Raw genomic sequence first — 13,918 nt, 5'->3', positions numbered from 1 at the left:
GCCTGGGTGAGGCCGGGCTGCCCACGCTGGGCAGGCACTAATTCAGAGCAGCCCCTTTTCCTCCGCTCTTGCTCTCGGAGCTGACCACGAACCATGTCAAACAATATACAACTGAGAAGAATGCAAATAAACTTAAGTCTGCATAGCCCAGTGATGTAGTTTGCCGCCCACTTGCAAGATACTAAACTCGCGTACACATGATACACAAAGAGCGCTGGCTACTTTCACCAATCCCTTCAGACAAAAAGGAAAAAAAAGAGAGAGAAAAAAAAAAAAGCCCTGATCCTTGTCTTTATATCAGTGAGGTTGGAGTTCTTGCTAATAAAGGAGCTTTTCCCATGATGCAGTGTGATAAGGATTGGCCTACATGTAGCCCAGCAAGCCACTGCTGATGTTTTCTTGATTAGGTGTCTTATCTTCCATTGAGCTGCATCTGATGAAGGTTGCTGACGGCGTAATGGCAGGGAAAGCGTCGGACAGCTCCATAAAATGGCAGCTATGCTATGACATGTCAGCCAGGACCTGGTGGATGGTAAGTTGGTGTGAAAACTTTTTCTCCCCCCCCAAAAAAGCTTTTTTTTTTTTTCTTTTCTCTTTTTCCCCCCCCTTTCTGAGCTCCTCCTTCACTGCTGCAGTGCACATGCTGACATGCTGCAAAGTTCAGGCTGTGCAAAGTTTCAAGCCCCAGCTCGGTGACTCCGCAAGGCTCCCAAATGCCGCAGCCAGCTAGATAGTGTTTCTCTGCTATTGTAGTGGCATGGGCCTTCTTAGGAAACAGAGGCAAGGACAGCATGGGATTTCTCTTTCTCTTTCTTCTTCTTCCTCTCTCTCTTAGTTTCCTTCTCTCTCTCTCTCTCTCTCTCTCTCTCTTTTTTTTTTTTTTTAATGTGAAATGCAAATTTTGCACTGCCTGCCAAACAAGTTGGTGTGAGAATGTGAAGGTGGAAGCAGCCACGGAAAAAAGAAAGCAGCCTTGTCATCATGCTCCTGCTAATTGTTACCGAGTTGGTCTTAAAAATAGAGCAATCTGCTTCTTTTATTCTGTTTCCTCTGAATAATTATTTAGAAAGTGTATTGTATCATGTTGTGAGCAGCCTCCTAATCAGCATGCGATTGTCCCCCACGCTTCCTCTTAATTTGGAGTCCTCCTCCCTTCCAATGAATGCAGTAACTGGAGCAACTACTGATTAATATGCCGCTTGTCATAATTAAATTTAGTTAATGAGGCTATGCATATTCAGTCCATTTTTTCTTTGTTTGGATGAGCATGGGTTTTTTGTTCATATTTATACAGCTGGGGAGGAAAGCGGGGAGGTGGAAAAAAACCTTAGAGAGATCAAGGAAGGTGGGACTCTAAGAGGCAACTTTTTTAACGACACTGGGCAGAAGAGTCCAAAATTTTATTTAATCAAAATAGTGGGACGAGGAGCGAGCCTTCTGGGAAAGAACAGCTTTTCTTCTCTCTGGAGCTACATGAAGTTTTCTTCACATACTGATTTTGTTGCATGTAGACAATGGTCTCTTGTATGCAGTAGCCATGCCATGAAAGGGACCTTCTGCGGGCTAACATTGCATTGTGAATATTAATTTCATTCTTGGGTTGCTTTGTCTGGTCGTGTATTTTTACCCTTTTCATTCCTTCCATGATTGCCTTTGCTTGTTTGTCTGGATAATTATTATGCTTACTGCATGGGCTGCTTTTTCACAATTAGCACAGTGCTGAGACAATAGGCACTTTATTCCTGGGCGGTGGGTCTGGGGAGCACCAGTGGATAGCACGTCCCAGTGCCGGGACAGAAGGCAGCTCTCTGATTATAACTGCCTTCCGACACTGCTTTGCAAGGACTTCATTATCTTTCCAAAGGTGGATGTTGATACGTGCCTTCAGTGAGGGTATCATATCTGAAGGGAGTATTTAATTTAAATTATGCTTGCTACTTGTGATTGTTTCTGTACTTTTTTAAATCCAGGGAAGGAGAGTTTTTCTGTCTTTTCTACTTGTTGAGCTACTGCAGTAGTACTGCATTTGTGTTAATATAAAAAGAACACGGAAGGAAAGTAAATGATAAAATGCTGTTTTGTGAACCTACTTTTTCACAGGGAGTTGTACTTTATAGCGTTATGTTTACTGTTTGGAATTTTAATGGAAGATTTTTGTCTAAGCGTGTGCAGTATTGCAATGAGCTGTTAAAGCAGCTAACTTTAGATGAAGGCACTATGAAATGTTGTGTAACAGATTTCCTTAGTATTGCATGTTCAAAGGTTTTTTTTTTAAGTTGCATGTCTTAGTTATAACAAAAAGTCTCTGTAAAGACAGCTTTCAGTAAGCTGTCATTCCTTCCGAAGAGAAAAGAAAATCAATACTTTCACTGCATGCAGTATTTTATCCTGAACTGTAATCTGTAGAATACAGGTAATGTAAATGTTCGTTGTCATGAATGTTGTCGTGTGTGTTTTTCATGCTCACTTTAAAAAGGAAATTTAAAAATGTCTGAGTGTTGAAGTGTGGGTGGAAATCAATTATTTTTTTTTTTAGCTGTGCCTTCTACTTTGAAGCATATTTCTCATTTATAAATCTGTAGTTGTAAACCTAAGGTAAACTCATGCACAATATGAGTTATTTTTCTCTCAGAGAATGACACAAATACCTTATGATTCAATGTCGCAGTGTACAAAGTATTGCCACAGTTTATTGTGCATTTACCTTCAGTAAATCTCTGTCAGGAATATGCAGTGAAAGAAAATCCCTCAGACTACTGAGTGAAGAAGGCGAGAGAGGCAGACTTCTAGTTTTCTGCCTCTGCTTTTCCTGAATGATTGTAAACACTGAACTGCAAATGCCTCCTGGGGAACAGGAAATAGTGTACTTAGATGGTTGCTCATAGTTGTAAAAAAGTTCATTAACAAATGCTGTTATAACAGACATCATTACAAACCTCGTATTTTTTCATCGTAGATAAGCTATCTGCTTTACAGTTATTGTGCAGGATAGAGGTTCTATGCGAAATGTGGTTTGAGTTTTCCTAGACTAATGGCTTCTTTCTTAAAAAAAATATTACAATGAAACTATTTTCTAGAAAACAATATTCTTTTCTTCTCTCTAAATTAAGTGAAACGGGTGCTCAGTAAGTCTGTGTTTACCCCCTATGGCATTGCAATACGGCTGCCTTGTTTTCTGTGCTACTCTTTATTTCTTTCAGGTTCTTCTATTTAACTTCAGTAATAACGAGTTGGGTTGATAGGGAAAAACAAACAAACAGACATTATTCACTCTCTTCATCTGTGTTCTTTCAAACATGGATCTATTTATTAAAAAGTGCAAAAAAGTAAACTTTTCATACATTAAGTAACTGTAAATGGAGAGAAATTTTTAATTGGTTACCTCAGTCTTCTATACGGCTGTAGTGTGGCCATTATTGTGCATCATCTTCTTAATTTTGCATTTAACTCTGTGTTGAGAGAAAATAGATATTTAGTGAGAAGAGACAGTCCCTATATCAACTGCGGTACAGCTGGCAATGCTGCAGGATTTTTTGACTGGAAAATCTCCCTTTGTAAGTGAAGAGAATGGTGACGTGTGTGATTGAGAGGATGATACCTGTAGAAACGTGAAATTTTTCTTTCCTGACCAAATGATGATGGTCTCATCGTTAATGATGAAGGGCTGCTTCAGAATCAGGGTCATATGGTGCATGCAAATCTATAGAATATGTACAAATACATTTTCTAAAAAATCTCCTTTCCCTAATCTCAAAACCTCAGTTTTGTAATCATATGTGCATGCATGTGCAGCAGAGATAGAAAATGAAGAAAAATCTGCCTACTCAAAACTGTTGGGAAAAAGTATTGGCAGGTTTGTGTTAAGAGCAATCCAGATTTGTGTTGCAAATACTGCAATTTCATTTTGCTTAATGGCTTGATCTGACGATGAAAACAGATCTTAAAATCTTGGAGAAAAATACTGTCAGTAAAAAGTTTATAGCTTTTCTTTCCTTTATTTTGGCTTTTAGGAAAATATTTTAAGAAGAGAGATCGCACAGTATTAGAGTATTAATAGAGCATATTATCTTGAGTGGAAGCAAAAATCATAACAATTTAGATAACTCATTTCTGCATTAAAAGAATTATTCCAATCCTAAATTTATTAGTAAAGCCAGGTTCTAATGTGCTTTTTGGTTCTACACAAATGTTAATCACATTCCAAGGGAGTTGCAGTATGTCAATATTTTGCAGCAGCACATCTGTGCAGTTTTCTAATTTGGATTAAAATGATATTCATAACACAACAACTCATCAGTTGTTCAGATGTACAGCTTGTTAATGAATCCTTTGTTCTCAATAATGACTTTTAATTAAATGATTTAGAAACAAATGTCAATATAACTGCAGACATATTGAACATGCTGGGCTTATTCAAGGACTTAAAACACAATATCTTAATTTAAGGGGGAGAAGTGGGTAAGAAGAAGGGTTAGTTCAAGGTTATATTCATAACATGTTGATTTACATAAGAATGCAAACATAACTTACTGCAAATTCTTTATTAAGTGTGTAATGCAATGCTTATTCTGAATGATCAGCAAAAAGATGTACAAATACTTGTGTATTTTTTAATACACAGTGTATATTCTTACGACTCACTGTAAATCTTTATTTATTTATTTATTTTTATGTTTCAGTCTGTATCAGGCTCAGGTACCATATACTCCTGGTGTTTTTCTGTATTGGATTGTTTAAAATCAGAAAATTGCCTGGAGATCTGCAAAACTGTAACATAAATATATAAGTGCATGTTTGTTTCTAATGTATCTTATTAAGGAACAGGGGAATAACTGACTCAAGTTTTTGTTTTCTTTCATCAAGTCAAAACCTAGTACTAGCAGGGAATTTAAATGCTAACAATATACACTAGTGTGGGATGAAGGTGCTGTTGTTCATTTTTAACACTTGTTCACTGCTAATTTTTTATAAAATACATTTTTAACCAAGAAAGATATGTCTATACTTGTTCACAGGCAGGTGCAATTCTAATTCCTCTGTGTCATTTACTTCTCAGTCGCTTTCATATTCGCTATGTGTTTCCAGCTACATGCGCTTTGGAGAGGTGTTAGCAACTGCAGCACCCTCTAAGCGAAGCAACTACTCCTACTTACACTATGTACTTGTATCCAGCAAGAGCTGCACACCGGGAGTCTGACAGTGCCCCTTTTTGTCTGTTCACTGTAGGAATTTGAACAGTTTTCTTATGAAGACAGCCCTGCATCAACAGTCCTCTAAACTTATGTTTGTATGTCTGTGTGCATGGGACTACATGTCTGTGTATGCGTGTGCTGTGTTGGCTTAAGGCATGATCCAAAGTTAACTGAAATTAGGTGAAATCAACCATTTAGTCCTAACATATGATTCTAGACCGTTTATATTGCTATGGTGCTTTGTGTGCTGCTGTAATTCATGCAGCTATGATATTCAAAATCTAATGTAGGTGTTTCATGTACCTAATCAATGACAGTTTTCCTTGTAACTTAACATGTGTTATCATAAAGGGTATGCATGTACAAAGCAATCGATGGCACCCTCCTGGTGCTAAATCTTTGTAGGACCTGTAGAAATCGTATGCAGCTCATAATAAAGTTGCTTTTTCCTGATCTGAAGTTATCTGTCTATTCTTTCAGTTTCCTTCTTTTTCTTCCAGTTCCATTTTTCTTTAGGGCACTATTTTTTTTTCCTGTCCAAAAACAAACAAACAAAAAAGCTGTTTTCTCAATGGAATTTAGGATAATTGGTCCCTAGTATTATTTGATGTATACTGAATTAAAATTTTGATGGAAAAAAAAACCCATCACTGAGTTTTCTGCACTTTCATGGGTGGACAACTTGATCAAAACCGGAAATATATCTCCTCTTTGAGGTATATCATCAAGCTCCTAGAATAAGATTTTAGGCTTGCAATCTTAAGTAAAACATGTTCAGTAAATAAATGGAAGATTGAGATAAGTGAAGGTTCCTACAACGTATTTTTGCTGTGTAAGTGGTACGTAATGTAGATGTAGAAGTTACTAGAGAGAACAGCTAGAAATACAGTTCATTAGTGCTTGCTGGAAATAAGAAATGCCTAAGTATTAGATATAGCTGAAATAGTTCATCAGAGATTATAACATTATGGCACAGACATACACACAAACTCTGCTGAGAACAAACAAAATCAACTCTTTCAAACTTGTAGTGGTTTTGCTTGAGAATTGTGGAGACAGTACAACAGGTATGTCCCCATTAAAAATGAACAGAGGATCCAACTGAATCCTTTAATACTGAGCTTTTAAACTAAACCACTTAAGCGTTTGAAATACTTCGTACTCTCACACTGTAAAGCTTGCCTGTGTAACCAGTCCTATTCCACTTATTCTGACACATTCATGTTGGTTTTTTTTAACTGTCTTTTTTGTGTGCGTGTCTTTTAAGCAGCTCTACTTTTAAAATACCGTTAAAACTACACCTTAGCCAACCACAAAAGGGTTGTCTATGGGCATCTTTCACCAGAAGTAAATACCTGTGATGATTCCTCATAAGTAGGTATCACCTTGTTACCTGAAGGTAAAACTTACCACCATTTCAGAACCCAGTAAGATTCATCACACTATTCTGCAAGACTGATCGGGTTTTCAGCTGTCAGAACATTTCTGCAGACACGCTGGTGTTCCTTAATCAGTGTTTGCTACCTCAGTTTCCAAACCACAGTAATTGTTCCTATACATGAAGGATTTCTCTGCTGCCTCTATGAGGGTACAGGGGATGGTAGGAGGATACTGATGACGCTTGGGTGTTTGTTTGTCTTCTGCCCACAGTGCAGCCACAGCTTCATATTTCATCAAGTGTTGCTCTCATGGAACAGTCTTCCCCTGCTTTACCAACAGTGTAGGGCCCTGCTGGCTCATGAAGGGAGAACCAATTCTATGTGTGTCTACATAACCATAATGTGAGGTTATTGGGCCTGCCAATCAAAATGATTTTTGAGTGAATAGTTAAGGGCCAAAGAATAGAAGAAGGTTTTAAGTAGATTTATTCTGAAGACTAGAACCTATCTACCCAGCACCTGATGCAAATGCAGAGTACCCAGGCGTGAGGTCCTGCTCTACAAGAGTACAGTACAGCCCTAATGCACATGAATTATCTGTCCTTAGTGCTGATAATTAGCAAGTTAGAATAGCAAGTGAGAACTGGTGAGCCAGAACATAAACTGAGTTAGCAATTTGTTTCATCTGAATTTTTACTGAGGTCTTCAGCAGCAGTGTTGATTCTCACCACGAGCGCCATGATTCTGGTATGCTTTTCACTTTAGGCCTGTCTGTGATTCGCAAGACTCCAGAGGCATGCTGTGTCCTGCCATAAAAAATCCTTTTTTTTTTTTTTTTTAAACCAAAATAGTTGTGAACACATAAGTTATTCCACAGTAGAACTCAGCAGGAGCTTCATCTAAGGCTGCAACTGCCTTAGTTAATGAGAATTTGGTAGTAAGAGAAGTTTACCCAGTGCAGGTAAATTCCACATTGGTTAGCACTGCTAGCTCAGTAATACGTGCAAAGGCTTACATGAGAACATAGTGAGTACGTTAGTAGCAATGGTACATAGCTGTTTTTAATGTCTAAAACCCCTTAATCAAAGTTAATTAAGTATAGTGACTTTTAGGGCATTTCATCCAGAAGTGTTTTCTATCGTGTTGCTAGAATTATCTCAAGGTATTTCTCTAGTAAGAGCTTGAATAGAATGTAATGAATTGTTAGCACTATTTCACAAATAGAAAATAATGAGCATGTCAGTAATTAACAGAATATCTTTACTGAACAGCATATAGCCTGTCAGATTTTCTGTCCGTTTAATTGCCTTATAAATGACTCCTACCATGGCAAAAACTGTAATGTTTTTGTCTTTCTTTCTTTTTTTTTTTTCCCCCAACTCTGCGACATTGTATTTATTCTTAGATTGTTATTTATGTGGTATAATGCCTGGTATTTGCAATATGGGATACATAAGTTTTTCTCTCTTAAGTGATAATTTGAAGTTTTCTTGTATCTAATATGAAGATTGGGCCTTGACTGATCTTGGTGACTATTTTCATTATCTGCATATGTTATCAAAAGCAAGAACTATACAGAGGTATATATGACCAGCTTGAAAGGAAACCAGTCCTTTGTATTAACTCTTAGGCAGCTTTCCAAGTAGGAAACATGATTCCATCTTGCTCCAGTTTGAACTGCTGTATTTATTAAGACCCACTGACAATCAAGGTGCAGCTCACCTATTTCAGGCCAAGATATCTTAAAAATAGCTTTTCCAAAACATTTTAGAAGTCACTCAGAACTTTTCATAGAGTTTTGAATGATTTTGAGAAAATGAAAGACTTAATGCATTTGCTGTATTGTTCATATGCAGGTATTTTTTGTGTGCTCAATTTTGCAAACATTTAAGATTGGGCTTAGAATGGTTTTTTTTGTTTTTGTTTTTGTTTTCTGTAGTAGTTTGCATTAAGAGACTCGAATGTTTACAGAAGTAGGTCTGGAATATGTATTTTTTTACTATAATTGGAAAATATATCATTTGGGTTTTGGTTTGTTTTTACTTCATATCTTGCTGCTAAATGTGACTATTTAAACAGTTCATTTGAAGGAAGTGAAAAGGAGGTCATGTTCTAGGGGGATATCTGGTAGGGGTTCTTAAATTCCACAACAATGGCAGTACCTTTCAGTGCAAGCTTGTATGCATCTGATGCCCTGGATAGGCAAAGAGGGTTTTCACTGTCAACACAGGGTTCGACACAAGTAAAGAAATTACTCAGAATTATTCTGCTCCTCCTTAGTGTTGTCATTCAAGATATGGAGAGTGATCTACCCACCCTTTGCTGTCCTGCACTTTGCAGATTGATCCACAATTAACTCGTTACTTGTATCTTGTAATCAGAAGGTCTAGATAGACACTGATGAATGTATCAGAGCCTTTCTTTTCCTATCAGTGTCCTACATTTTTGCCAACAGTAATGAGCTGTCACAGTGTGAGTTCTGGGGACGAGATTAGTGCACGGAAGAATGAGTAAACCTGTATACCAGGAGCATAATTAAATCAAGCAGAACATAATAACAAGCATGTTATAGCAGTTTGACACAGAACGAGCAAATGTGAACAGGCTGCTGAATTACATACGTACACAAAACTGTGCTTCATTGTTACTCTTTAAATATTAGCAGTCTTGGTGGTACCACGCTCATTATCGCCCAACTTTGCATAGCTCGGTTTCCTGCGTGTGCTGCTGACACAGGCTACAAAGCATCCCTGTGTTTCACACATGGTGCTTTCTGCTGGCATACTGTTTGTTCCAGAGCTGTAGGAATTGCAGCAGCACAGTTTTGGAAATTGTCTTGAAGTGCAACGGCGAGCAGGTACTGCTGTAAGGTATGTAACCTGTTTCTGTACAGGGAGAGGAGAAGCAGGGTGATGGATACCTCCCTGAAAAAAAAAAAAAACAACAAAACAATCAGCTTTCTCCTGCATTCCAGACAGTGGTTGAAGAGAGAAATTTGAGGTTAAGTGTGAGCCCCAGAGTGGTGATAGCTTTGTAATGGAAAAAATTCAATTACGTAAAATATTAGACTCCTCTCCCCGCCTTAGATCCTCTCAATCTATTTAGGGGTAGTCAGGAAAAAAAATGAAACTTCTCAACAGATGCCTGGCTGCCTGGGTACAGAGAGGAAAACCATAATTTGTCTGTAATCCCTAATGCAAACAGTTGTTCATTAAGAAACAAAACTAATGTAATCTTGATGATTTGCTTGGATTTCTACTCTATCATGTTGTTTTGTACAGCTGGCAGGCTAATGTAATTTTACTTAGAAACCCAAAGCAATCTGGTACTCAGACAACACCATGCAGATTTAGGTAAATTTGGGGCTCAGATTAGCATAATACTAACTAATCATGAATATCATTTGCATTAATTAGAGTATTGGGGAAAGATTGTTTTTAAATGGAAGAAAATTGAAAGAAAGATTAAGGGCAAGGGCTTACAAACCTGTTTTTGCTTTATGCAAGAATATAACAGATGATTTCTGCTATAATGCCTAATATTTTAATGTGTAAGTATTAATTAGAGTATCAGGGAAAGATTGTTTCTAATTGGAAGAAAACTGAAAGAGAGATTAAGGGCAGAGTTTATGAATCTGCTATTGCTTGATGCCAGTATGTAGCAGATGATTTCTCCTATAATGCCAAAGAGCTTAATGTGTAAAGGATAGGGTGACTAATACACTACACAGCAGAGACACTACAAGGATTTTTTTCCAAATTAGGTTTATTTCGTGCTAAAAGAAGACTAGATGCTCTATGAGTATGTCTGTGATATTGCTAACAAAATTAAACTGGTAGGGTAGAGAAAATCTACCTTTGAAGAGACACTCTGTAGGATAAAATGTGATTGACCTTCAGTGTTTTAGCATTTGGTATACAGCTGGCTTCTGAATAATTACAGTATTACTAGATTGTATGAGTAATTTCTTAAAAAAAAATAAATAAATCGAGTAGCTTTACCCTTCACTATGAAACTAATATAGTCTGAGATGCTCTCTATTTTAAAGGTTGTCCAGATATGCAACACCTCATTTCCCTGCCTCTCTTTGGTCAGAGGTTTGAGAACAGATTTTATGGATATTTTAAATATCAGACTAGGAAAGAATTTCCCAGACACACCTTAGCCTAAAGATATTTTCAAGAATCTCCTGTATATCAGTTATTGCTATTTATAACTACAGTGTGGTACTACAGCAAGCCCTACTATGTATTTCTTCAGCAGAAACAAAGATTTCCTGGTTAGACGGTGTATTTCCAAAATAATGCCCTGTTATTCACAGAAATTAAAGTAAAACTGGTTTTACTGTGTGCAGCAGTAGGTGTAATTTGGAAGAGTGTGGGGATATTGTATACTTGTGTAGTGTCTTGGTTTATATGTCCATCACATACACTGCCCCTTCTTATAGGACCAATAATTTCAATATTTATTCAGTTGAAGACAATCTAAAATTGTAATTAATCTTGTCTCTGTCTAGACTATTGAGCTTCTGTCTTATTTGAGCCTTTGTATGTCATCAGATATTTGAAAAAGTTGTATCAATACAATGCCACACATCTCTCTCCTAAGGGAAAATGTGTTTGTGAGCATTGTGTGAGAAGAAGGGAGGATGAAACACAGTCAGTAGAAGCTGCATTGTGAAGGTAGGATGGAAATCGTTTTGGTCTTCCCAGAGAATTATGTGGGGCTTTCCAGTGTTTTCATACCAGCAGCTGAAGACTTTTTGTGCTTTTGCATAGAGGTGTTCTTTGAGATGAAATTCTGAGGTCAAGAAGAGCAATCTGTTGGCTTGAGAGATCTTTTAGGCTTCTCAGGTGTCAAGCCAATCTTTGGGATGACATCATTATTTTATGAAAGTCAGTAAAATGCGTTTAGTAAGCTCTCATGCATTGCTGAGAACATGTTCAGGCTGCATTCTGAAAACATAGTTTTCTCAAGGTTGCTGCTTCTTGAGCTTTAAAAAAGTGTGTTGCTGTACTCTAATTCTGCCTTCCAAACAGTGTCTCATGAGAAATCTAACACATTGGTGTACCTACTCATTTGTGGATGCACTTTTAAGTAATACATATCACACAGACAATTCGTGGCTGGATTTTTTTTTTTTTTTTATTATTATTTTCTCAGGAAATGTATTTTGGTATTGCTGGCATATACCTTTAAATGAATCTTTCCTGGCATTGTGATCTCAATACATACTGTGTTTGAGAAAGTGGATGACAATGTCTAGTGAAATTTAACATGTGAACATCTCCCAGAAGCAAAAATGATAAAGAGCAGAGAAGAATGAGTATGTTTAAAAGAGTGATATGGCAGTAGGGCTTTTATTTTATGATCTCCCCCTTCCCACAAACAAACTAAAAATACTGGCTTCCAGAGTGTCTCAGTGACAAAAGCAAATACTCAAGCAAATTTCAACAGGAAGGACAGGAGATTGTCACTTACGGGGTGGAATGTCTGAGTGCACCTCCTAAGCCCTCTGACTGAAAATCATCAGAGATAACGGGAAAGAAATTCACAGTTTTAAGCATTATTTTTGACACCTATAGCGTATTGTTCTAAAAAGTAATCTTACGAACATCCGTAGTATTCCTGGCAACATAACGTGTAAGGTTTTATCCATAATCGAGCTGAACAAGAAACAGGTAAAATTATCACATCAAGAGCTTTCTCTCTTGTACAAGTGTTTTTGTACTAACCATACAGAGTGCATCCCTGCCTGGTGCTGCAGTGTGCAGTACAGATGTGCTACAGATCTGAAGCACAGTAACTTGCCCTCTAGCCATAAAATCTGGGCGCTATTGCTGAATCTGAATTCAGTAGCACTCCCACTTTATGCTCAACCCTTCTGCTAGGCAGGAGAAGAGCCACAAGAAAAGATTTTGTTAGCTACCAAGATAGCACACAAAACAAAAGATAAAAGCTTCCCCAGCTTAAAAAAAAAAAATAAATGCAAAAATTAGCTGAAGAAGGGAAGATACAAGAGCTCTGAGTTCCAGAAGTACCCTCATAAAACAAGATAGAAAATCTGTTTTAAGCAAACCTTAAGGTAAATGTTTTTCTGTGAATGAAACTGCTCAGGAAGGAGTAAGTCTTTACCCTGAAAAGAAAGGTTATTTGTTCAAAAAAAGAAAAACTTCAAAAGCCTGAATGCTTCACTGTGGTGGTCATATTAGAACAATATCTCTGTTTTTGGACATGCTGAGCAGACAGGAGATCAACATTAGAAAATAATTAAGAAGTGAAAAATGTCCATCCTACAAAAATTATTATTAATGTACAGATTTTGTAAGCATTTTATGTGGTATTGGATTTTAGATTGGTTTGTTTTTCTGCCCTAATTTCCCAAGAATCAAGTATTTTCTATTGCAGAGTGAAAAAAAAAAATCCATTTTTGTTGTTGTTGTTTGTTGGTTTTTTTTGGCTCGTTAAGATTGGGAAAGAGGAGGGGAAAGAGCAGCGAGGCAGAGAGAAGATAGCTCACAGATGGGCAGACAGCAACTTGTATGCTAGGGTCGTAGCCAGGAAAACATACGACAAAGATTAAATTCCCTGCTCTACCATTTTGCATACCTAAAATAGATAGCCAGAGAACTGAATATTTTCTTTTTCTGCAAATGTGCAAGAGTTTTAAGGAGGTTCAGACACTCGCTCTAAATTACTTACCAACCACAGCAAAAAATGAAATCTGAGAGATACGCCTTTTGTTAGTGAATGTGAAAAAAGGCTAGAAACTGGGTTTTCTATACTCCAGCCATTAAGATGTTGTTACGACTTTTATTTTCTTACTTTTCATCTCATGACTAATTATATTCTGCCTCTTTCAGCTTGAAGTTTGGCATAAGCTGTTAAATTTCAATTGAAAATTTGATTAGTTGGCATTTTTATTAAAAAAAAAAAAAAAAAACCTACTTCAGCAAGAATTGCCAACCATCTTAAATTCCTTCTTGGATAAGAAATGTGTGAATTCTTTTATCGTTAAATTCATGGCTAGATAGAAAGTATTTACAGTATTAAGTTAAATAGAACTCTCATCTTCCAAACTGTCTCAGCTGCTCACAGCCAGATCTGAAAATGTTTGTGCATGCATAGCATATTTTTCAAGAAGCTGAATTCTTCCTGTCTTTCTGTCTAAATACTGTAGATACCAAGTGCTAAGAGATATGATCAGAAAACATTTTTAAAGCATTTCAGGAAGTTACAAACTGCCACCTGGATGTTGTATCCTCTGTTCAGATGCAGTAATTGTTTTGTTATTTTCAACAAAACAACCCTTTTTGGTCTACACCAGGCTAGAATGAAACTGGATTT

At 37.1% G+C, this 13,918-nt stretch overlaps 1 protein-coding gene across 4 annotated transcripts in view; it reads left to right on the top strand.

The window, feature by feature from the left end:
* Positions 1-348: 348 nt before the first annotated feature.
* The window catches only part of NFIB (nuclear factor I B), a 269,957-nt gene continuing 256,387 nt past the window's right edge, over positions 349-13,918 (top strand). For all 4 annotated transcript variants that reach the window (XM_046905270.1, XM_046905267.1, XM_046905265.1 and 1 more), the window contains exon 1: positions 349-532. In XM_046905270.1, the coding sequence (XP_046761226.1) occupies positions 437-532 (96 nt within the window). In that variant the 5' untranslated portion in view covers positions 349-436. The remainder of the gene's footprint in view (positions 533-13,918) is intronic.

Source organism: Gallus gallus, chromosome Z (genome assembly GCF_016699485.2).
Source record: "Gallus gallus isolate bGalGal1 chromosome Z, bGalGal1.mat.broiler.GRCg7b, whole genome shotgun sequence".
Lineage (NCBI taxonomy): Eukaryota > Metazoa > Chordata > Aves > Galliformes > Phasianidae > Gallus > Gallus gallus.
The sequence above is the reverse complement of the archived record's forward strand: the minus strand, read 5'-3'. Positions and strand labels throughout refer to the sequence as shown.